The 25,613-nt window shown below is 34.2% G+C and overlaps 3 protein-coding genes across 5 annotated transcripts in view; 2 read left to right on the top strand and 1 right to left on the bottom strand.

The window, feature by feature from the left end:
* The window catches only part of LOC110018375 (uncharacterized protein sll1770), a 138,485-nt gene that overhangs the window by 47,779 nt on the left and 65,093 nt on the right, over positions 1-25,613 (bottom strand). The gene's annotated exons all lie outside the window — the stretch shown is intronic.
* LOC110018374 (nucleolar complex protein 3 homolog) lies at positions 2,611-24,345 on the top strand (the record flags this gene model as incomplete). 3 transcript variants are annotated; one of them, XM_020715666.1, is given in 14 exon segments in its annotated part: positions 2,611-2,871; positions 2,976-3,345; positions 3,504-3,673; positions 6,293-6,489; positions 10,229-10,437; positions 10,528-10,630; positions 11,212-11,375; positions 12,777-12,915; positions 13,415-13,591; positions 13,673-13,809; positions 18,529-18,849; positions 21,963-22,102; positions 23,033-23,130; positions 23,845-24,345. In XM_020715666.1, coding segments are annotated over 13 exon segments (2,511 nt in total), but the record flags the coding sequence as incomplete, so codon positions are not given.
* LOC110018373 (ATP synthase delta chain, chloroplastic-like) overlaps positions 25,211-25,613 on the top strand; it is a 7,974-nt gene continuing 7,571 nt past the window's right edge. Inside the window, exon 1 of the mRNA XM_020715665.1 lies at positions 25,211-25,495. Coding sequence (XP_020571324.1) covers positions 25,211-25,495 — 285 coding nt within the window. The remainder of the gene's footprint in view (positions 25,496-25,613) is intronic.

Below are 25,613 nucleotides of genomic sequence, written 5' to 3'. Positions count from 1 at the left end.
ACAGGCAATCAAATTTATAATATCATTAAACTTGGACATAAACATTAAATAAGGAGATGTATTTTGCTTTGAAAATTTTTCCCGCTGTATTGCATTGAGAGTAAAAAAAAACATAGCAGCATAAAACTTATATGATAGTTCAAAGTCATTTAATTTTTAGAGATTATTTTGTTGTAAATTAAATATTTCAATATATTTCATTTATTTCTAATGCTGTGCTGAACATGCAAGGTCTAGCAATCCCTAACCAGCTATGATATTCCCAACCTTTCAGCCACCGCTCCAGCCAGACCGCCGAGCTAATACGACATTCAACACAAAGGGGCTGTTAGGTGGCAAGTAGGACTTAGGGTCTGTTTTAGGTAGTTGCAACATTTAAAAAAGCTATTGCATGGTAGATGTGCTAGGAAGCTGTTGCAAGAAAGTTGTGTATGTTTGTTTTGTGCAATTGTACAACAATTATGTTACAACTGTCCATCTTTTTCATTATTGTGTTTTTTATAACAAAACTAGTTCAATTTGCACATTTTATACATGAAAACAGGGATTCAATTCAATATTATATGTTAAAAACAAGAATTTTACCAAGAAATGAGTAACACGACAGACAAAATTTAAAAAATTAATATTAAAAAATAAATAATATTATCATGATATTGAATATGAATGTAGATGATTAATTTATGAGATTATCTCTTATCCAATAAAACTCTCAAATCCTTATCACTATCTGAGGCGGCATCATCAAACTGATCCGCCCACATGAAGATGTCACAACCTCCAATTTATTCCTTTGACGCCTTTATAATTTTCTCCCATAATTATGCTCATATCGTGTAGTAAATAGAAAACACAGGAATCCACATTAATAGTGCAAGACTCTTAAAACATTACAAGTTATTAAACTCATTTTTTCTGAAGGATTAAAACCATCACACCACGCCATAATGAGAGAGTGGGAGGCAAAAAAACCCAACTATTCCAAACTCAAATTCATATCAAATAAATGTCTTGAATGAGTTATACTTAATACAAAAAAAAAGCAAACACTTATTTATTTAGTAAATCCAAACTCAAATTCATTGCTAGAGATTTTGTTTCAAAATTTATAAGAGTAAAGAGGTGATCATCTTCATCCAAAATTGAATCACGAATCAAATCAACCAAGACAAACTCAAATTCAACTGACATGTATTGTTGACATTGACAACATCATTCAAAACCAACCTAAATGGACACAACTTAAATGACCCAACCCGAGCATGTATGACATCTCCACTCCTCACCCATTGAAAAGAACTTAAAAAAATATTTAAAATAATCACAAACCATAATCTACAAAGAGCAAAGACACCCATAACCACAAACCGTAAAAGGCAAAGAAACCCATAGCCAAACTACAACTCAACTACAAATCCCTTTCCTCCAGCTACAAATAGCAAAGAGCAGAGAGACCACAAAACAATCTCTCGAAAGTTCACATAATAAACAAATACAAATCTTTCAAATCCTTCTCTTTCAACCACAAACCATATTGAGCAAAGAGGCCACAAACTAATTTCTCCAAAGTTCAAAGTGATAATCAAATGCAGATCTTCCACAAACCGCAAAAGACAAAGATACCACTAACCAAGTTTTCCAAAAGTTCACAGAAAAAATGAAACAAGGTTCTTCCAAATCCTTTTCTTTGAACCATATAATACAAAGAGCAAAGAGTTCACAAATCACAAACTGCAAAAAATAAAGCCACAAACCACAAACCGCGAAAAGCAAAGGGACCATATACCACAAACCGCAGAAAAAAGATTGGCCAAAATAAACATTGAAGGTAAATGATAGAAGTTATTGGAGGTAGAAGGAGAGCAAATGAAGTCAACATTAGCGTAGAATAAAGAAAATAAGGGAAGAAGATAACTCTAGGCAACGTCGTCGCTCAAAGGGATAAGAAGAGAGGGACAAACGTGTAATCACGAAACAAATGAAATACTGAATGCGGTAGACAGCCAACTTGTCAAAAATACGTCGCTTTTTAATAAAAGTTACTGCACTATGTTTTACAAACAACCGATTTAACATTTTCAAAACACAACACAATACAAAAGCCGACCCAAATGCAGCTTCAGTTTAATCAGAGTTAGCAAATCCGAATTTACCAAACCTTGAGGTGGTGAAATCCTAAAAATTGTTTGTTATACCAGTAAGTAAATTTTGATAAATCATCAGAAGCAATTTAACAACTTTTAGAAGGATCTAGTCTGATTAATTAGAGGAACATACAAAGATAAATATTAAATTAAAAATTAAAATGAGCATGTATACAAAAAAATGTGCATTTTTATTAATTAATAACTAAGCATAAAAATAATAACCAATAGATTTTTGTATAAATGAATGACTTATTAAATAATAGTTTAATATTAATCAACAATTAAGTAGTTATTAACTATGTAAATTAAGAATTGCTTAAAATTTAATTAGATAGTTTAAAATTTAAAGTATATCTTTATTCATTAATTAACTATTAACTATTAACTATTAACTATTAACTATTAATCAGTTAAATTAATAAAATTAAGTCAAACAAAGTAAATTAAAACCACATACCTTTCACCTTCTTTGCCCTCCCGAAACCCTCGCCTCCATCCTCCCCCTCCTTTCGCCCAAACTTCCCATTTCTGCCGAAAACCATCTTTTATCTCTCTCCTCTCCCGGTCGCCCCAAAACCATCGCCTTCTTAAACGAACCTTCGCTATGCAGTCGCCATCATAGCTAACTAGGAAGGCAACGGCGGGATTGTGGCTTACAGCGACCACCGAAACTCCCATCCTTCTCATCCGCCCGCTCCGCTCTTACCAGAAACCATTGAGGAAGGTGAGCCTATTTGCACCATTCTTCATCTTCCTACGAATCGGCGTCATTTGGGATTTACGGGAGCTCAGGATTTACGGAAACTTTTTTTTTTGCCATTTTGGCAGGATTCAGCTTAATTCCTGCGTAAATCCTGCTTAAAACCGGCTACCAAACAGCCCGGCAGTCATCTCCATCATAGCCGCATCACATAATTCCGGTCCCGACCCATCCAAAGGCAATACTTTTACAGACCAACAGCAACCCTTCAGAATCCCTTCTCCCGTCTCATTTACTACTTTTCTCTTGGCCTATTTCACCATTACTTGATTTTGGAATTTGAATGGGAAAGAAGAAGAAGGTAAACCTTCCACCACAGCTTCCGCCGGATATCCCAGATGAAGAAATTGAGGTTTCTGATGAGGATTTGGATTTCGTGAAAAAAAATATTGAATACGCTGGCTTCCTTACAAAGCTTGACGCTAATTTGATCAACAGGTGAGAAGATATTATTACGATAGGTTTGTTTTTGTATGACTTCTGCCAAAATAACGTTTTGCAGCGGAATTATTTTGGCGATTGGTGACGGACTTGTTATTCTTATTATTTTTAAAGAACTTCTACGTAAAATAAAGGTTATGAATATTATGTATTAGGCATGTATCTCGAGTTGCTGATTACAAGGAAGACGAGCTAGAAGCAATATATGAGAGGAAGAAAAAGAAAGCTGATTTGAAGAAAGCGAGGGAGGAGGAGGGCCTTCAAGTAGACCGTGTGGATGCTCTGCCCATTAAGACTTTAGAAGGAGAGTTGTGTTACCGAACAGGTATTAAACTAGTGTTTTTAAAGTATCGATCTCCTCTTAAATTGCTAACAAAAAAGTTGATATTAACTAAACACATGAATCTTGAAGTTACAAGAAAGTTGTGGTAAATAACATTTCAGCCTTAGCTCTTGCTTGATGCCTCCTCTGTCCATGAAAGTAGAGCGGGAAAAAGAAGCTTTACAATGACACCCAAACAGTGTCTAGGAGCGCTAAACAGATGGGTATCAAAATTGGGGTTGTTACAAATGCACTCAAAGTTAGCTTCAATCCAAAAGTTTAATCTTTTGAGCGATGGCTAAAGACTTTGTATTTTTAATGCTACATATTTTTTAATTATTCGATATGGTACTAAGTCCAATCCTCTCATGCCTCATAATAATCTCCTCATGTGAGAAACTTTTACAGAGACCATCACTTCCTTCATATTGATGTTTTTTTGACATTATTGAGTACCATGCACCAAAATTCATTGCTATGGGAGTCACAAACTTTTGATTTTTGCTTTATTTTGGTAGAAGCCCCAAGAACCACTGGAGCCATAAATCACATGAGCAATTTTCTCCCAAACCATTATCGGTCCAATTTGAAATTAAACCTAGTACTCTCATATGCCTTAACACACAAATGCAAAGTGATTTTGTTATTTTGTTGTCTCTTTAGATTCTTATCATCTAATTGTTGTCAAATTGCTAACTAGTTTTCTTCACCTAAGAAAAATAAATTTTTATCCACCAACCCATGCTTCTAAAAGGTTTATAGAGCTTTTATAGTTAAAGGTTCCTGTAAACTTCCAAAAAAAGTAGCATTGAACTATTTTTGTTTAATACATGTAACACATTCACTTGTTACATGCAAATAATTTTATGGAGTATGAATTAATGGAGAGGCTTGATACCATAGTGATCAGGGTTATTTTTAACCCCAAAACTTGAGGTTATGGGTGAGAGATAACTGCTTGATGCTTTAACTCCGATTTTTTGTTAGAACTATTTGGCTTGAGGTCAAGTCTAATACTCTCATGCGGCTCAACAAATATGTCATGTATCATAACATACAAACCTTGAGTAGTCAACAAACTGATTTTTTTTAATTTTATTTTTTCACTTTATCCTTTCGTCTTCTTTATGGGATGCGCGCATAATAGCTGTTAAACTATTAACTAGCTTTTTTTTTTGCTTAAGCAAAATTGGTTTCACCAACTTGTACTTCTAAAATATTGATAGAGGTTTTATGAGCACGCGTTCTCATAACTTGCAATAAAGTAACATTGCACTATTTATTCGTCACATGTATCGTATTCTTTCCCTACATGCGATAATGTGCCCTCTTATTTTATTTTATTGTCAAGTACATCAAATAACTTAACAATTTTTGTTTGGAAAGCATTTTTTAACGTAGGTTGTCAACCACTTTTTGATTAAATGCCATCTTATATAAAGATTTGTCATAATGTATATTTATCTTGAGAAAACACATGATTTGAGTATTGAAATAATTGATTTGATGCTTTAAGGATAAAGTTATATGTGGCAAATGTTTGTCGAAGTTATTATATGTGTGGATGACCGAAAGGTTTTGAAAGACGATATCAACATTAAGTTCATGTTTTTTTATTTGTTATAGTAATGTTTGTAATGAATATTTTAAATGAGATACTTTCGGTTTATGTTTTTTTTTTTGGCATATAACACAATTTTAATTAGCAAGACTTTTGTTGAAATTAGTGAAAATTATGAAGAAAATATTGAAGATACAATTTTAGTGCCCGATGGTAGTAATTTATCAAAAGATATTACCAAAAAATTATACTTTTGTTTTAAAATTTTGGACATATTAGAATTTTTGTATAGAGGAATAGTGATATAAATTGCGAAGTAACTTTTAGACTTTGGGCTATGTATTTAAAATAGGCAAGTGCCTTAGGAGTACTATGTAATAAGTGAATATACTGGAGTGTTAAATCTAATCTACATTAAGTCATTTATTGGTCACTCAAGTGTGGCAAACGAGAATGCCAACAAAGTACCAATAGTATATTAAGGCATGATTATGAAAAGGGGTAATGAGAGATATCCATTGCAATAAAGTAGTGAAAGAAAAAAAATAGATGATTTGGGGTTCACAACGAACGTAGACGACGCACTAATAAGATGGTAATATATGTAGTTAATGTTGAAAGAGCATAGGAAAAAAAGGTAGAACAAAAGCAAATTAGTTAGAAGTTTTCTAAACAGACTTACACATAATTGATTTAACACTCCCATACCATTAAACATGAATTAATGGGGGATGGGGATTCATAAAGCTTATTTCAAACCTCGACTATCTCAAATATTTGGGAAAAGGTTGGTGATGATGATGATCACCATGTCTTATATTTCCTTAAAGGTATATGCGTATTCTTTTTTTTTGCATGGTTAACATAAGGTAATGTATATTTATATATTTTTGTACATCTGGAAAGTAAACTCTTATGCTCTTCTGGTGTTGCGATTTATATTGTCAGTTTCAAAACTCGATTATTATGTTGATGTTACTGATGCATTAGTCAAACACTATAATCTCATTTTGTGACATCTAAGAATTTATTGTGTTTTAACTTTTTGGATTTAACTACAGTGGAAGAACCAAATATTGTACATAAGGATGATGGGCCTGCATCCGAGGTCAAAGAGCATGATAGTGATAAAGGTTTGGTGAAACTTACAAAAGCAGAACGAAGGCAAAAATTGAAGAAAAGTAAAAAGGAGGCTAAAAGGCAAGCAAAAGACGAAGTCAAAGCGACTCTTGTTGAAGGTCTACACTCAGATGTCTTGGTACTCTTCTCTTACACTTTCAGTTAATATACTACTACTTTTCATATGCTATATCTAATTTTAAAGAGTCTATATTGAACTTTTATTTGGTTATTATGTCAAAACCTTCAGTCTATCACCATGTTGCCTATTGTGCTCCTCAAATGTATATTTTGGCTTCAAATTTTTCTCACACAACTCTTTTTGACCATTTCACTTTTTTTAGGTCATTTTTTTATCCTACGTCATCTTGAATAGTAATTTGAAAAATCAAAGATTGAGAGAGATGGATTCAATACCCTAATATACTTGAGGATGATATGTCATATATTGTTGTTAGTGTAATGAGCATCTAAGTGTTGGTAAGATGGACTATTAAGGATTTATGATGGATGTTGAATATGTGATAGATGAAATTTTACTTGATTTCATAGTAGTGTTGGAATTTGCAAATGACATATGCATGCCTTTTAGAAAGCAGCAGAGCATTTAGTCACTCTCAAAAGGTGAGAGATGAAATCACAAATAATATATATTTTTTACATATTATATATATATATATATATATATATATATGGAAAAGAGATTAAGGTGCTTTTAGAATATCATTTGTTCATTTAACATACAATATTAGTTATGGTATATGAATGTTTATCATAGGAATATAAATAAATCTTTCTAACAGAATAGTTGACCGCCTGTTAAGGTCATATGACTTAGATTGTGAAAAGTTTGTAGCCTTTTGATTTATGTTGTTAAGATCAATAACTAAAATTTTATATTTGAATCAAAGTTAAATATTTTTGTATTTTAATATTTTTATTTGCATTAAGCAGATAACCATAATCATTTTAGGAAAAACTTGTAATAAATAGTATGTAGGTAACATGATCTGGTACTTCCAAAAGCTGCGGTGGTTATTACAAAATTTTTTATCTCAAAAAGTCAGATCGCAGCTTTCTGACAACCACCGCATTTATCCAAGTCAGGTTGTAAAACACAACATTTGCACCACAACTTGAAAAAGTAAACACAAAACTATTTCTCCAAATGCTCCAACGGTGCGTTATGTTTGATTAAATTTTAGTTTGATTCACTTAAATTTAAGTTTAAACTTAAGATTATATGTTTAAGTTTCGTTTATTTTGAATGTAGATTTAGATTCAAAATTTAGCTTAATTTTGAATTAACTTAAGTTCTAATTTTAAGTTAAAGTTTAGGTTGAATTAAATTCAATTTAAAATTTATATTTAATCTTGTTTTAATATTAATTTTGAGTCCATTATATATTAAATTAAACTTATTTCAAATTTAAATTTGAATTTGGATTGATTTTAATCTTATTTCAATTTGGACCAAACCCAAGCTCATCTAATGCAAAACCAAACACACCCAATCCGATCCATGGTCAACCCAATCAGTCCTAGATCAACTAGCCAAGCTAGGGTTTGCTAGACATAACCTGAGTCAATTTAACCCAACCAAGACCAACTCAACTACCTAGGGATACTAGGAATGGATCCTAGGACTAGATAAAGGACTGGTTAAGAGAAGATGTTGACTACAACCGAGGTAAACAATCAATTGGTACTTTTCTTTTTGGATAGATTCAAGTATTTTGAATATTCTATCCGAAAGGTTAAAGAGTGGAGATATAATTGAGGGTATAGCTTTTATTGGTAATGCAAAGTGATCAAATCGGAGTATTCATTGGTAATCTAATTGGTCGTAGAAGAGAAAGTTGTTCTTGAAAATAATTTTTGGTTTTTGGCGCTATAATAATTAGGGGCATTTACATTAATAGCTCAGCATTCTTATGTATTTACATATCTCATACTTAAACTTTCATATATACACACATATCACTCAAATCTTTAATATCACATAAAAAATAGCACTATTACATTTCATGCACATGCTTAAAACACCAAGGTGCTATATATGTAAATATGAAAGTTAGTTGTAAGATATGCAAATGCATAAGAATTGTGTGCTAGGAAGATGAGCACAATAGATCTAATGAAAATGAAATATCTCATGCCTAGATGTTCGATTTGCACAAAACAAAGTTTAACATCTAATGCAAAAGGGATGGGCGGTGAGGATTCGTGAAGCGAACCACTAATTGATGGAATTGTGATGATGACGACATAGTTATGAAAATGTTTTAATGAAGATGTTGTCTTGTAATTGATTATTTAGCTACTCTAGGGAATATTTGATATTGCATTTAGTTTTTAATCTCTTTTTAGGTGAAAATTTTAATAGAATCGTGGGCTACTTGTCTTTGATGGAGTTTATTAATTCCGTATCACATTTTCTGATTTATTTGGCTTTGATTTATCTTTCTTTACATTGGATCTTGTATTTATACATATAGGTATGATGGTTACGATGGTGATGATTTGTAATTAATTATAAATACCATTATACAGTTCAAGGAAAGATTTGATATTGCATTAATCTACTTCCTCTTCTGTTGAAAGAAAATATTAATATTGTTATGAACCATTCATTTTTGATGGAAGGCATTGTTTTCAGAGCAACATGTTTTTATTTATTTCTTTGATATTGATTTCGCATTTTGAACATTGGGATTGAATATTTTATGCTCGTAGGTCTTTGATTTGGTCATGATTTTTTAACAAATCAAATATGTTTTAGAATGTCACAGCTTTTCTCAACTCTTAACTTTTTTTCCTGTTTTTATTTTGAAGACTGATGTTTGTGGTGGTATTAACGTTGGCCACTTAAATTTCTTTTGTTGAGGCCTTCTGCTGTAAATTGTTTGCTTCTGAAAAATGGGCAAATGATCATGACATGCGAAGCCTTCTTACATTTCTCTACAGGTGATATCTTTGTTTAAGAGAGGCGCTGAAATCCATGGTTTCACACCTCATTTGTGCCATGAAAGTTATTGGAAGTTGGATTATTGCAAATCTTTTGGTTTATTTCAAAGAACTTTGTTTAAATGCAGTCACTTGTAAATTGTGTCAAGAGAAAACAATAAGTTGATAATTTTCATGTAACTGAGTAGGTCTTCTCCCCAGCCTATATCATGCCATGAAATTATTTGCTTTTCTTTCAACAATCTTCCATCTAGATGTGTCATAGTTGTAATTTTTTTTTTCATGATTTAAGAGAAAAAGCAGACCAGTTGACATATTTCTTCCATCAATATGATTCCTGTTGTTTTAGATTGAACAGTTTTAATTCTTTTCATTTGTCGAGGTATTTTTTTTATCTTCCAATTCTTTGGGTTTATCTCTAAGCAACTTTGTTTCAAAGATGTCACTTACAAGTTTTGTGCCAATAGAAAGTGAAAAATGAATTTTTTTCTTTGAACTGAGCAGGTTGTTTCTCCCAAGCCTGTATGATGACATGGCATGATATGGCTTTCTTTCAACAATCTTCTCGTTAGGGGCCTCATAAATGTCTTTTTCTCATGAAATAAGACAAAAATAGATCCTTAGTTTGCAAATCTCATCCATCAATATGATTCATACAGTGTTAGATTGAATTGTGTTTCACTTGGTTTTATTTCTCTAGTTTTAATTTCAAATCGGGTTGTTCAATTAAGAAAAATAGTAGAAGTTTATTAATTTCATACTTTCAAATGTGAGAATTATCTCTTTAGGTCTGACAACATTGATTCTGTCTTTTGATCCTTTTATGCTGTTCTTCGCTTTTATCGTAGACACACACATCGAGCTTTGTTTGACTGTTTTGTGTGTGGCATTGAACTCACTCTCATCTGCAGGCTAAGGTGGAGGAGGACCTTTCAGCTCAAGATCTATTTGCTCGAAAGAAGGTTAGGCTTGCAGAAGTAGGAATGACATTGCTCGAGAATCCTGAGTTGAATATTAAATCCTTAAAAGATTTGCTGCATATCTGTAGCGACGAGGATCATAATATCGTTAAACTTGGGCTTATGTCTGTAGTAGCTGTTTTCAAGGACATTATTCCCGGGTATTCACCGCAATTTCCTCAATTACTCTGCGAATTCTGTGATTTTTACTATACTATTTTCTTCATGATTAACTATGTGATTCACTGCAGCTACCGAATTCGGTTGCCAACTGAAAAAGAGCTGGAGATGAAAGTGTCAAAAGATGTGCTACAAACACGTTTTTATGAATCTACCCTTCTAAGCTCATACAAGGTTTGCTCCTTGTTCTCTTATACTTGAAATTTTTTTGTATAACTGCCATTGTAATTTTTTAAATACTTGTCCAGCATTACATGTGAAAAAATCATGCCACAAGTAGCTATTGCCTTAGCAATGAACTTGAAAAAATAAATGTATTAATTTTTATAAGTATTATATTATTCTTAATATAATGAATTATTCAAAATAAAATTTTAGTAATTTTGTTTTCTGGGATGCATACCTTATTGTGCAAAATTTACTTCCCATGCTTTATTATTAGTATTTTTCATTAGTTTGTTTGGTGTAGTATTCTAGATTGCGATTCTTGCGCTCTTAGTTTAGTTTTAGTGATATAGAACTTTTTATATCTCTGAAACTTTTTCTTTATTCTTATGCATACCTTGTAGAAATACTTATATTATGAATGATTTGTTCAGTTCATATCTTGAGTTGCTGGCTTGGTTTCTCACTTCGTTTTTAAACTTTAAAGTTGCAACACTTTTGCAAATATACCTTAGAAATAAATGATAGATAATGTTTCATGGTAGTAAGAAAATACTGATTATTTTTATTAATATCTAATTTCATGTCAGGCTTACCTTCAAAAGTTGATAGCCTTCGAGAAAGATCCCTCTTTCCACCGCCTTGCAGTGCGGTGCATGTGTATTTTACTAGATGCTGTGCCTCACTTCAACTTCCGTGAGAATTTAGTGGCTGTGGTTGTCAGGAATATAAGCTCTGCAGATAATGTCGTAAGGTTCTTATAAAATTGCCTTTTGTTCTATTTACTGATTATGAGATTTTTAAGAAGATTTTTTTTTTTTTTTGTTACCTGTATATTACTGAAGCTAGGCGCTTATGTTCTTGTTATTTGGTCGGTAAAGTATCTTGCTTGAAATCTTCTTATGCCAAAATGTTGTGACGTGGCCATGCAGGGATTTTTACATTGAATTTTATTTTTTATTGAATTTTGGATTATTATGTTAAGGGGCCGTTTGTTAATGGTGAAAGAGTTCAATATAAATCCTTATATTTGCTAAATTAAGATTTCACCAATTTTTGGTGTAAATTCCTGATTTAGTAAACCATCTTTTTGTTGGATTCAAAAGATTTATTTGGAAGAAACACCCAAAGGAGAAGCAAGGTAACCGGGTGGTTGTGTAGCCTGCAAGTGCTTATCACGATCTTGCCTTACTTGCAATCGCCTATTGCAACATATTTTGCCTCTTTTCATTAGGGGTTTCAGGTAAGAACGAAGGGGAGAAATATGTGGTTTTGGACACACACAACAAACATGAGGGTATCAGATATGAGGGGGTGGAAAGTAGCAGGAGGATTTTGAATTGGAGGGAGGAGGGGAAGGTAGTAGTTATTTAATAAATTTTTTTATTTAATTATTATTTTTTGTTTTTGAATTAGGATAGCTAAACATTTTTAATTTTTGTTAATTTTGTTATTTAATGAAGAATGATTATGAAGATACTCAATTTAATTTAATGAAAGGCTTGATACAATTAAGTTAATTTAAATGTTAATTTATCAGGCCTTAGGATTTATTGAATCCAAATTTATAGGATTTACTTTGTCCTAAATGAGTTAAATCCTAGAAGTTGCCAAACAGCCCTGAAGGATTTATTTTGTGTTGAATTTTGTTCATATTTTTAATGCTTTAAAGGGCTGGATTACTTTTTTTAAAAATGACTCTGGTTAATATTGTAATACCCAAGTTTTATTTGGCATAATGTGGTAGTGAGAAACATTGTAAGAGAATTAATTTTGGATCCTACCAGGCTCTAATTGAATTTCAAGCATTGATTTGTTGTTTTTTCTTATAATCATTATTCCATATATATATACATGTATTTATATATGTATATTTGCTATTGTTTAGCAAGCTCATGTTCATTTGAACAGACTATTTGCCGATTTCTTAATTGGTTGATGTGACCATAATATAGATTAGTGATATTTCTATTGTTATTTTAAGCCATGTTTTGCATTTATTGGCTTGAGAACTTGGTGATGCGATTTTATCTGCTTTTATTTTTTGTTTCAATTTTTTATTGTAAACAAATGCGCCGAAACTTACAATTTTGTGAGCTAGTCTCAACTCGTCCGTAATATGTTGCCAATTTTGTTGTCGCCTGTATTTCTTTAGGAAATTATGCTGTGAAACTATAAAATCAGTATTTACCAATGAGGGAAAGCATGGCGGCCAAGTTACCTTAGAAGCCGTTCGGTTGATTTCAGATCTTGTAAAGGCCCATGATTGCCAGCTCCATCCAGACAGCATAGAAGTAAGCATGGGTTTCTAATTCTTCTCTCCTATTTTTGTGATGCAGTTGATTGAACTCAATGATATAGGTTTATATATTACCTCCACCGCTGTATTTACCGTTGAAATTTTGCCTTTGAGAAAAAAAAAAAATTATTTCGATAAGACTAAATGGTGAAAAATATCTGAACTTCTTGCTTTGCATTTCGAAATGAATTTGCTTTCAAAAAGTGTTGAAATAGTCCCTTGACTTTTTGGGAGAGGGTCTTTTTAGTCTGAGAGTCTATAAAAGTATCAATTTAATCCTCAATATTTTTTTAATATGTGCTGAAATAGTGCCAGCTGAGGAGTATTTCAGCCCTAATTTAAAAATTCTGGTGACCAATTTGACACATTCATACACTCTAGGAGACACTTTACTCATTTGCTCTTTTATGTTTTGGTAGGTATTTCTGTCCTTTGTTTTTGATGAAGCTTTCAAATAAAGATGATCTAGGATTTGCTCTTTTTTGTCTTTGTAGGTATTTTTGTCATTGTTTTTTGACGAAGATCTTGGAAAATCCGAGCCTAAGGAAGAGAAAAGGGAAAAACTATCAAAGAAGAAAAAGCGAAAGCAACATCTTGAGCAATCAAATCAGCTTCCAATGAGTGAAGGTAAGAGGAGGAAACATGAATTAATGACCAAGACAAGAGAAGAGGTACTTTTTCTCCACATTTGACTATTTATCTTGAATTGGGTGAGCTGGTTGATTAAGGGCTTATTTTTTCTCTAAACTTAGTTAAGTGCAGATTTGAAGTCCGTATCTTTTGCTCCTGATAGTGATGAACGAAGGAGGACACAGTCTGAAATACTATCTGCAATTTTTGGGACATACTTTCGCATTCTAAAGCATTCTATGGATCCCTCTTTTCAAAGGTGAATTATGCAGGAAATTCGTGTTGTTTCTGTTGAGGGAAAGAAATTTTTGTATCTTATTTTGTAGGGACGCCCATATATATTACAGGGCAATTGTAAATAGAGGAACCTAACATAATATTTTAAGGTACAATGAAATGAATATGATCCACTAATTAGAAATAGAAGGTTTTTCTAAATTAGTATGCTTTAACTAACATTTTACATTAACTTGGAACATATATAAAAATGACCTTATACTTGTTACATAGCTTAAAAAGTTCAAGTGATTTGAAGTCTTGGCAGTTGTATCTGTGGTTGCTTTGAGTTGGAAAAATATTGAGCAGCAAACTTTTTTGATAATACTACATTCCGAATGAAGCGTCAATTAATGCCAGTGTCAATGTGCTTGTTCTTTTATGTAACAGCGGATTATTTAACAATATAGTTGATAACGTAAATTACCATAATTTAATATGAACTTTTTGTGTAATTTTAAAACCAAATTCTCTTGGAGGTTCTTAAGCTCAGTTTATTCATGCTTATTTAGACCACCATAGTTTATTTTTTATTTTTCAGTGCGATCAAGTTTCCTTCTAGAAATATGTAGTGCAGAATGTGAAATTTTTATCATATATTGATCCGGCTTAATATACATCAGAAAAAGTCACATTAAGGTGCCTATTGTTAGTGGTAGACTTTAGAATAGAAACTTGCTTGATAACTTCTTAAGGTATATGATAATGTGCAAAAAATCTTTCTGATGTCTTTGTTTGGGATTTTACATGTGTTGAATTTTGCTCCAATAAGGAAGTATTTGGCCTGTTGATAGTAAGATGCATCAATTTACCGGTCAACCTAAGATATTGAGAGACATCCTTTTTTTATTAACAATGTTTTGAGTGCTAATGAGAGTGTTAGCAGCCTTACAACCTAAACGACAAGTTTTCTTTGATTGAATGAGCTCCTTTGTATTCTTGAAGAAGTATGTGGGACCCCTTGAATCATCAAGGCACATGTTTGAAGATAGTTTTGTACTTTTATAATCCCCTTTTGATCCATCCTCCATGCAAGTATAATTTCATTAACATAGGCTATTAAGATAATTGAGTCAAATGAAGTATGTTTGAAGAAGATTAAGTGATTTGTTATTTTGCTACATAGGCCAACATAAGCATCAACTTTACAAACTTGTTAACGTGTGCTGATGGTTTTACTTTGACCCATTAATGGTCTGATTGAGCTTACATTGGACAAGACATAGTAATGCTTTGATACGCCCCGACACCAAAATCAGCGAACAAACCACTGTGAAATCGCAATAGATAGGTGGAAAGATACAAATAATGACTGCTCTTACAACAATCAAAGGAAAAACAAACAAGATACAAAAGATGATCTTCTTTTGAGATGTAGATCGACTCTCCCACAGCCTAGACGTCACTAGGAACAACACCAAAAGAAGAAAACACAACAACCACAAAAATAATGTATAAAAAATAACAAACCCTAGGCTCCTCCCCTTAATAGAATTCTCCCAAAGCATTTTAAAAATTTCCTTCTAAATTTTCTTCCAAACTCCCCTCAATTTCTCCTTGAATATGTGATTATGGCTCGAGTGGACCCCATCCCCTTGTTTCGTTCCTCTGCTTTCCCTCCCTTTCTTCCCGCTACACAAGCCGGCCCGCCTGTGGGATGACAAGATTGCAATCAATCAGTCCTTCGTAGACCGGCCTTCGCCCGAGCGTAACATTACTCTCCTCCTAAAAAAGTATCTTGTCCTCAAAGTGGAAAGAGGGAAAATGCTTGTGAATCACCTCATAAGGCTCCTATGTCGCTTCATAGTCTGGCAGTTTATCCACTTAACCTTTACCTCCTTCGCTCTCCTTACTCCTCGATGCATTCCCTCGACCTCTAATGGTTCCATAATCACCTCCAAGTTCTTCGTCAACATGGGCGGCAGTGTAGATGAGGATATGTAATCTCCAATTGCTCGTCTCTGCTGGGATACAAGAAGACCGGATGTAGTGTGGATGATGGTGGTAACTTCAAACAATAGACCACTGCCTCGACGTTTGCCATCTTCTCATAAGGCTCAAAGTATCTCGGTGAAAGTTTCTCTCTTCTCCTCCTGTCCAATTTCTTCCGTCGGTAGGGCATCAGCTTCAAGTAGACTATGTTCCCTGGTTCGAGTTGCACATCTCTCATGTGCCCCTCCAATTTTCTCCTCATGATGTTTGAGCCCTCAGAAGATGCCCCTTAAGTTGGGAAAAATTATGTCCGGACTCCTGACGTAGCTCTATGCGCAAACTCCAATAATATGCTGCCATGTGTGCTACATCGCAGAGGTTATTTCATGGTTATTGAAGTGGAACCGCGAATATTATTTCGGGGTTATTGAAAAGAAACCTATATATTCCACTGCAATAACTCATAAATAACCCAAAATAATCTCTACGGTTCCACTTCAATAACCCCGAAAGAACATCTCAAATGTTATTTCTCATTTTTTTATTGTTAAAGTAGAATATATAAGTTTTACTTCAATAACCCTGAAATAACTCATAAATAACCCCAAAATAAACTCCATGGTGTTATTTCGGGGTTAATAAAGCGAAACCGATGAAGTTATTTCTGGGTCATTTCGAGATTATTTCAGAATTATTGTAGAGTCCGTGATTCCACTTTAATATTTTTTTGGTAGGTTCGATATAACACACATGACGATATATTACTAAGAGTCCGCATGTAGAGCTGCGTACGGAGTCCGGACAGAAAATTTTTCCTTCTCTTAATTTGTGCTAGTATCCTGTCTTTCTCCTCCAAGTATTGATCAACGTTAGATACCAGTGTAGTGCTATGTCCATAATGTATCAAGTGAGGTGTATCCCACTTATACAATATCTTGAAAGGACTTGTCTGTGCGGTAGTGTGGTATGAAGTATTACACCAATACTCGGCCCATGCAATTCACTTAGCCCATAACTTCGGTGTATCAAATACCAAACAACGCAGGTATGTCTCCACACTCCCGTTGACCACATCCTTCTGACCATCGGTCTGGGGATGATACGCGTTGCTCCTTTTAAGGATTGTCCATTGCAACCTAAATAGCTCTTTTTAGAAGTGGCTGAGGAACACCTTGTCTCTCTCCGATACAATTGATTCCGACACCCCGTGCAAACGTACTACTTTTCGGATAAACACCGCCGCGATTGAGACCACAGTGTAGTGATGTTGTAAGGTAATGAAATGTGCATACTTAAGCGATCCACGACTACCATAATCACCCATCGTCACTTCTTCCCAAACCTTCTCTAGTAATGCTAATGGTTGTAGTAACACTCTAGTGCTGTGGTCAAGTACTTGTGGTGCTAGCACTCATCACATTTGCCATCAAGCCCGACACCTTTTTGCGCATGCCCATCTAATAAAGCTCTGCTGCCAAATGATTGTAGATCTTCTGCACCCCTGAATGATTCGCGATCGCACTATGATGAAACTCTTGTAATAATATGAGAATATACGTCGACGACTTGGGTAGTACAAATCGCCCCTGGTGGAGCAGTTGCTGTCCCCTCAATGAATATCCTGGATGACTGTTCAGAGCACGTAGTAATTCAGTCCTTATTTTTCTTAGCTCCTCATCCCTTTCTCTCTTCTGTTTCAAGACGTCTCAATCTAGGACCAGGGGTATCGATAGGGCTGTCAATTGGGGTTCCTCCACCTTTCTCGACAGCATGTCAGTTGCCTTGTTTTCCAATCCATACCCCCAAGCATCCGTCTCAACTACGAATGATTTATTGAAATTTAGAAGTGCTAATACTGATACGCTAGTTATGACCTTCTTTAGCTGTTCAAAGGCCTGTATTGCTGCTTCTCCCCTTTGAAGTTGTCTTTCTTCAATTGCTCTGTCAATGGCTATGCTATTGTGTCATATTCTCTTACGAACTTCTGGTAGTAGTAGCCGGTGAAATTTAGGAATCCTCTCAATCAAATTTCTTGTTAAGGGCCAATCAACCATAGCCTCAATCTTGGACTAATCCACTGCTATGCCTGTTCTGGTCACCACATGTCCTAAGTACTCTGCTTGCAACTGCGCAAAAGAATATTTCTTTAATTTGACATACAACTGGTGATCCCTCAACGTCTTCAGGATTGTCCTCAGATGCCCCACGCGCCTCGTCTCTGCACGAATGTAAATCAAAATATCATAAAAAAAAAATTATAAAAGTACCAATTTAGGATTGAAACTCTTTTAATGGGGGCTAAAATAGTCCTCCCTAGGGATTATTTTTGCCCATATCAAAAGAGTCTAGGGACTAATTTGACTCTTTATAGACCCAGGAACTAAATGGAGACCCATGTAAATAGTCATGAGACTTTTTTCACTCTTCACTCATTAAATTTATTTCTGGCTATAGTTAGGTTTGTAATTAATGATATTTCCATCAAATTCGGTTGTCCTCGTAACTAGGGAAGGAAACACCAGGAGGGAAAACACTGCCACTTTAAGAATTCTTCTTGTTAGAGAAAGTCATTACTGTTGTTCTATTAGTTGCGCCATAGAGGAAGAGAGACATGGAATTTAGCCAAAGATTTGAAAGATTTAACATCATATTAATCAGCCAATCATTAGTATAATAAAACTTGGTTTTTGTCTGTACGAAATTTAATTTTTTTCAGAATTGTTCATTTTATTTCCTGCTTATTGGAATAATTATAATTTGATGCTTCCAGGTCTATGCTGAATGATAATTCTTCATCCACTGGTCCTGGGCCTCGTCCTCTTCTTGGTCCTTGTCTGATGGGCTTGGGGAAGTTCGCACATTTGATCGATTTGGATTTTTTAGGCGATTTAATGAGTTGCCTGAAAAAGCTTGCCGGATATAATGAATCTTTCAATGATAATCCCTTAGGTAGCTTGTCAGTTTCTGAGAAACTCCAATGCTGCATAGTGGCATTCAGGGTGATGAGGAACAATTTAGATGCACTGAATGTTGATCTTCAGGAGTTTTATGTTCAGCTCTATAATCTACTACTGGAATACAGGCCTTTCAGGTATGTTTGCACAACTATTCATTATGTAATAAGCTGGACTATTGCCATTATAAATTGAAAGTTATCGTTTTGTAGTAGATTATGGTGATTTTGGAGCCTTTTGTTTTAGGGAAATTTACATCATACCACAATATTCTTATGTATTTACATATTTAACACCCAAAGTTTGATATTTACACTTATAAATCCTTTGTGTCAGACATTTGCATGAAAATATGTATTTCACTTTTAAAAAGGTAGTGATGATGGTGTTTTTGACGTGATTTAAAAAATTTGAGTAATATGCATGTAAATATGAATGTTTAGGTGTTAGATAGGTAAATTGACGAGAATTGTGTGGTAAAAGCCCCTTAATTTGGAAGCTATACATTTATTGAAAGGTTTGATGGAGAAGTACAGAGAGAATTAAGGAGGATCTTCATATGATTTTTATTGATTTAAAAAAAGCTTACGATAAGGCTCCAAGAGATATCCTTTGGAGAGTTCTAGAGAAGAAATGTGTTGATATGACTTATATTCAAGTCATTAAAGATATGTATATTAGAGCTCTTACTTTGTGTTCGAACAGAAGGAGGATTTACCAAATATTATCCTATTTCAGTTTTATTACATCAGGGATCGATTTTAAGCCCATATCTTTTTTGCTTTAGTTATGGATGATCTTTCTGGACATTTACAGGAGGATGTACCTTGGTGTATGTTTTTTTCTGATGATATCCTTCTTGTGGAAATAGTGCAGGAAACCTTGAATTATGGAGGTCTATTGTGGAGTTTAAAAGCCTTCGTTTGAGTATAACTAAAACTGAATACATGGAATGTAATTTGGAATGTAATTTTAGTAGTAGTAGTAGTAGTAGCTTTAGTGACATAGTTGTAACCCTGGATGATCAAATTATTAAAAGGTGTGAACGTTTTAGATATCTCGGGTCTATTGTTCAAAGTGATGGTGGTATAGATGGGGATTCTATTAATAGAATTCAAGTAGGTTGGTTGAAGTGGAGGAATGCTTCAAGCCTATTGTGTGATAGAAAAATACTGCTTTGATTGAAAGAAAAATTTTATAAGATGGTGGTGAGATCTACAATACTCTATGTGCAGAATGTCGGCCTTTAAAAGGGAAGCATAAAACTAAGTTAAGTTACCGAGATGAGAATGCTTAGGTGGATAAGTGGCTTTTCACTTAGAAACAAATTACGAAATGAATATATCCGTGATAGGATTATATCCGTGATAGGAATAGGATTGGTGTAGCTCCAGTGATGAACAAAATTAGAGAGAGTCGTCTTAGATGGTTTGGTCATATTAAACGTTGACCATCATATGATCCGGTTAGGAGAATAGATATTTTAGATTCGACTTTTGTTAAGAAAGGTAGAGGTAGACCTAGAAAGACTTGGGCTTATTGTATAAAAAATGATTTTAATTTATTAGAATTAAATAAAAATATGGCACTCAATAGGATGCAATGGAGAAAAAGGATTCATATAGCCGACCACTTAGTGGGATAAAGGGTTGTTGTTGTTGTTGTGTTTATGATGCATTGTTGGATTGCATGCTTGAAAGAAGGATTAGAGCAGCATCTCTATGGCACTATACATTCCTATGCTTGGTGGCGAGGACTATGACATACTTTCTTATTTTGCCTTGTGGGTTTCTTAAGATCTAGGGGAACCTCCATGCTTATTTCCCTCTTTTTTTTTTTCAAAATTAAAAAAAAAAAAGTAAAGAACAATTTGATGAGGATCCATGGCAATGCATTCAATCTTTGCTTGCATCATGTGGTAGTTTTATCAAACATTTTAATTTTGAAAACATAGTGTCCCTATTTTTAAGCTGAAGTTAAAGCAATACATTTAAATGCAGTATACTCGAGATGATTGGCATATTGCAGGATGTTTTTGTAATCATTTTCTGAAGTTTTTTTGAAGTGTTTTAGCTATAAATTAAATAATGCACGAATCTCATGCAAGCTTTTAACATGAAGAGTTTAGTCCAGTATGTGGGGTTAACCCTAGCTTATTATATCCACACGGACATTGTTGGCTGTTGTAATTTTGATATACCCCATCTCTATCTTATTTAATTGACCATAATTCTACCCTATTTTTGCATATTTTCTACCTTGTGCAAGTGCTAGCAAACAAAGTCAGATATCTATGACTGTGCTGAATAGGTGTTTCTATTACATTCTTTATATATTCATTTTGCACTTTTTGGTTGTTCGTTGAGTTTAGTATGCATCTTTAAGCCCTATTATACTTGGTTATTTGTGTCAACTTTATGATTCAATCCTAGGATTTATACACTTGGGATCTTATCCTTTTTAATTATTTTCTTATATCCATTATTGTTCTTTCATTTAATAGTATCCCAGGAACCTTTTTTTTAATATTCACCCATCTTGAAATTAACTATATATTTTCCTTTTCGTCACAGACATTTACTCATTAACATACACGTTAGACATATCAGAATATTATGCTTTTTCATTTTTTTCGGAGATTATTGAGTCATTTGTTATGATTTTTATGATGCTTGAGAAAGTCATCCCATTATGGATTGTGAGCACAGACCGTCTCAGGGAGGTAATTTGGTGTCAGTGCATAAAATGTTTAGCTGCATTTGAATTTGATGTCTTTCTTTATAATTCTGCAGCTTTAGTTTGTTAAATCTCTTATACTCTTACTATAAGTCGTGAGAAGAGTTAATTGGTATGTTTGTTCTATTTTAGACTAAACGCAATAATGTTCATATGCTTATTTTGTTTGCCCTATTGCTAGTGATTCTTGATCATAATTAAAACTAGAAAGAATGTCAAAATGGTCCCTTGATTGTTTGCAGTTGACCATTTTAGTTCTAGAGTCTATAAAAGTGTCAATCTAGTTCTTGGACTCTTTTGATTGGGGCTAAAACAGTGTCCATGGGGACTTATTTCAGCCCGTATTAAAAGAGTGACGACTAATTTAACACTTCCTATAGACTCAGGGACTAGGACCCCACGGAAATAATTAGGGGACTACTTTGGTTCTTTATTCAAAAGTAGAAAAATATCGAAATTCTTTAGTTTTTTATTATATGCTTGGTTTGTCATGTTGTTTATTTTGTTTACATAGAGACCGGGGTGATGTTCTGGCTGAAGCACTGAAGACCATGCTTTGGGAAGGAAAGCAGCATGATATGCACAGAGCAGCTGCTTTTATAAAACGTCTAGCTACATTTGCTTTGAGTTTTGGTTCGTCTGAGGCAATGGCAGGTAGTTTTTTCGGGCTGTGTTTGAGTACATGGAATTTGAATTAAAATAAATGAAATGTAGAGTTGAAAGGATCAAATAAATGGCAAATTCTAAATCAGCTCACAAATAATTGAATTTCATTTCATCTCCCTGACTTTCCTTAAATTCAAAACAAGTAAAATCCCAAAATAGTCTCTGATTATTTACACTAGGCCATTTTCGTCCCATAGTCTATTAAAGTGCTAAGTTAGTCCTCACACTCTTTTAATACGAGTACTAATTTGACACTTTTGTGGACAATGGGACTAAAATGATCCCCAACAAAAGGTCAGGGACCATTTTGACTCTTCAATTCAAAACAGTGCCTAGCTTCGAGTTTGACTGGTTTGCTTTTCAACTATTTCTGTCGATCATGGTAATGTATGAGAGAAGCTAAATGCACATTTTGGTACATAAAACAAGGAGAGATGAACGGAAAAGGTCATTTGATGTTAATCATTGTGCTTATGCTGTTTTGATTGATGAATGCCACTCTATTTCAATTTTTGTTCACTAATTTCTGCATTAATAACTACGATTGGACATTTCAAGCTGTGAACTGAAGCTTTATTAGCATAAAAATACGTGTCGATTAAGATATGTTTCCTTATGTAGTTTCTTGGATGCTTAGACGTTTTGAAACTTCTATTCTCCTTTGCTCAGACTACCCCAGCAGCAGTTTTATATACATACCACTCAATTCCTATGTTTTTATGTATCTAATACAAACTTCAATTTTTACACATACGCCACCTTTTCTATGCATGAAAATATGCATTTCATTTTTTAAAAGTCAAAGTAGTAGTATTTTTGATATGACGTGAAATATTTTGGTCGCTTAAATGTAAAAAGTTTAGGTGCTAGATATGCAAATGCCCCGTGTAGTCGTTGCTAAATGTATATATGCTGCAGCCTTGGTAACACTGAAGCATCTTCTCCTGAGAAATAGCAAGTGCCGTAGTCTGCTGGAGAATGATCCTGGTGGCGGCTCGCTCTCTGGTTTAGTTGTGGTGAGTTCATCTTTTCTTGCATGATTATTATAATTCATTTTTTTGGAAAACAATGAAAATGCCCTCTAGACTTTTTGTGGGAGCCATTTTAATTCCAACTGTTTAAAATGCCAACAATTACTCCAACTACTCAAAAATGATCCAAGGTTGTCTAACTAGTAGAATTGCTATTTAATTTTAAATTTTTAGCGAGGAATGACATCAAGTTGTATTTATTTTAAAAAGGATTACATATATTTACATATCTAACTCCTAAACTTCAATTTTACATGCATACCACCTTACATATGCACGAAATGGTACATGCCACTTTCTAAAAGTTAAAATAGTGATATATTTGATGTGATTTGAAACGCCCCATTTTTTTTAATATTCTTATAGAGAGTCTATTTTGTATCATATTTGTACAATCAAGGGATTAAATCGAACATTTTATACAGTCTGCAACTAAAACAATCCTCTTGAAAAGAGTCCAAGAATCATTTCCCGTGCATTTACATATCACATAAAAATACCACCATTCTAAACTTTCAAAGACTAAAATACATCTTTTCATGCATTACTAAGGTGGTATGTACCTAAAAATTAAAATTTAGATATTAAATATGTAAATACACAGGAATTGAATTGAGTGATGTACGTGTAAATCCTTCTTTTCTTATATGTTCATTGCTCGGTTTGCTGTAACTGACCAATCTTACTCTCAACATCCAGAAATACAAACCAGAGGCTTCAGACCCACATCTAAGCGGCGCTCTCGCCTCCGTTCTCTGGGAGCTCAGCCTCGTTTCCAAGCACCACAATCCCTCCATATCTGGAATGGCTTCAGGCATATCAGCCATGACGACGATGAATCCCTCGCAGACTCAAGCTTACCTCTCCGCCCTTTCTCCTGTAAATGCCTTCGACGACTCACAGATCGAGCGCGAGCTTCTCAAAGCTCTAAACAGAAAATCTTCTTTCAAGCAGAGAAGTAAAAAAATGGGGAGTGAGGAGTTTGTTGCCATCGATGCAGAGAAAGTTCGCGGCTTGGAGAAGGAAGAGGACGAGGATGTTATCGAGAGGAAGTTTGAAGAGCATTTTATGGTGCTTAGAGACATTGGAGAGAATGAGAAGTTGAGGTTGGAGCTCGGTAGAGTATCTTCGGCTTTGAGCTTATATGAAGAATATAAGCAGCAGAGAAAGCCGAAGCAGAAGAAGCAGAAGAAGCAGAAGGGTATTTAAGTTTTTTCTTTTTTTTTTTTTAAAGAATTTTGTTTGTATTAATTATGTGCTGCAGTTATTGTATCAGGCTAGAAATTTGTATTGTTTATTTTCATCATCTTTCAATATTTATGGTATTTGCAGCTTGCTAAAGACTTTTTCTTCTGCAGATTCATCATATATAGTTTATATTTATACAAGGAGGATTTACTTAAATACTACTCAATTCTTATGTATTTACATATCTAATGTCGCCTTATTTATGCATGTAAGGGTGTGTTTCATTTTAAGTTAAGGTGGTGTTTTTGTTATGGTATGAATGTAAATATTAAAATTTAGGAGTTAGATATGTTAATATATTGGAATGGGGGTGGTATCTATGTGAATGCCTCATTGAATAATTGTTGGCTTAACTAGTTTTTATTTTTAAATATGATTGAACTAAATAGGGATTGGATGCAGCTTTAAAAGTTTTTTGTTTTTATATTAATATTTTTAAATGAGGGTACATTTGAGCCAACTTTGTCAAACTGGCCATATTAAACTATGCTTTTAGCTTAATGGCGAATTGAACTGTACAGGTTAAAAAAAGGATGGGTGTTGGACATGACTCGTATATCATAAAGGGGCGGATTTTAGAGCGGAGCAGAATATTCTGTCTAAATTAGGAGAGGTTTTTTATGTGAGTTGGGGGTGAAGTATATGGGTAATTTGGTAATTATATACTATATTTTAGGATTTTCTAAGGTTATAAATAGACTTGTATGTAACCCTATGTAGTATCCTAAATTTTGTAATCTATTTTCTGAATATTGAAAAAAATTCGTTGCTCTGCTGTTTTTGAGGACATAGATATCTTTGTGGAACCTCATTTTGCATGGATTTCTACTCAAAAAGTGGGATCAGAGCGGAAGGGAGGAGAAATTTCGTCGGCGCAATAAGGGAAGAAGAAGAACCGTGGCAGCTCCTCCGACGGTTCTGTGACAGGGAGGTCTTCGGATTTCAGCGATCAGGAGCCGCGACAGGCGAATTTGTCAGAGGAAGTTCATGCGAGAGTCGTGCGACCGAGGGATCGCGGCAGAAGTCTTCGCGTGCGATCAGGCGCCAGAAGACCTTCGCTTGCGATAGTTGGAATTTGCAGAAGGAGCAGTTCACGACAGAGGCGATCGGATCGGGTTCGGCGTAGCGACAGAGACGTTCGGCGCAGGGAGATTCGCTGGTTCGCAGAGAGTTCGAGGCACATATTGGATCGGCTTCTCAAACCAGAGAGGGGAACGGGG

This window comes from Phalaenopsis equestris, unplaced genomic scaffold (genome assembly GCF_001263595.1).
Source record: "Phalaenopsis equestris unplaced genomic scaffold, ASM126359v1 Scaffold000018, whole genome shotgun sequence".
Classification (NCBI taxonomy): Eukaryota; Viridiplantae; Streptophyta; class Magnoliopsida; order Asparagales; family Orchidaceae; genus Phalaenopsis; species Phalaenopsis equestris.
This window is presented reverse-complemented; position numbering and strand designations above follow the sequence as displayed.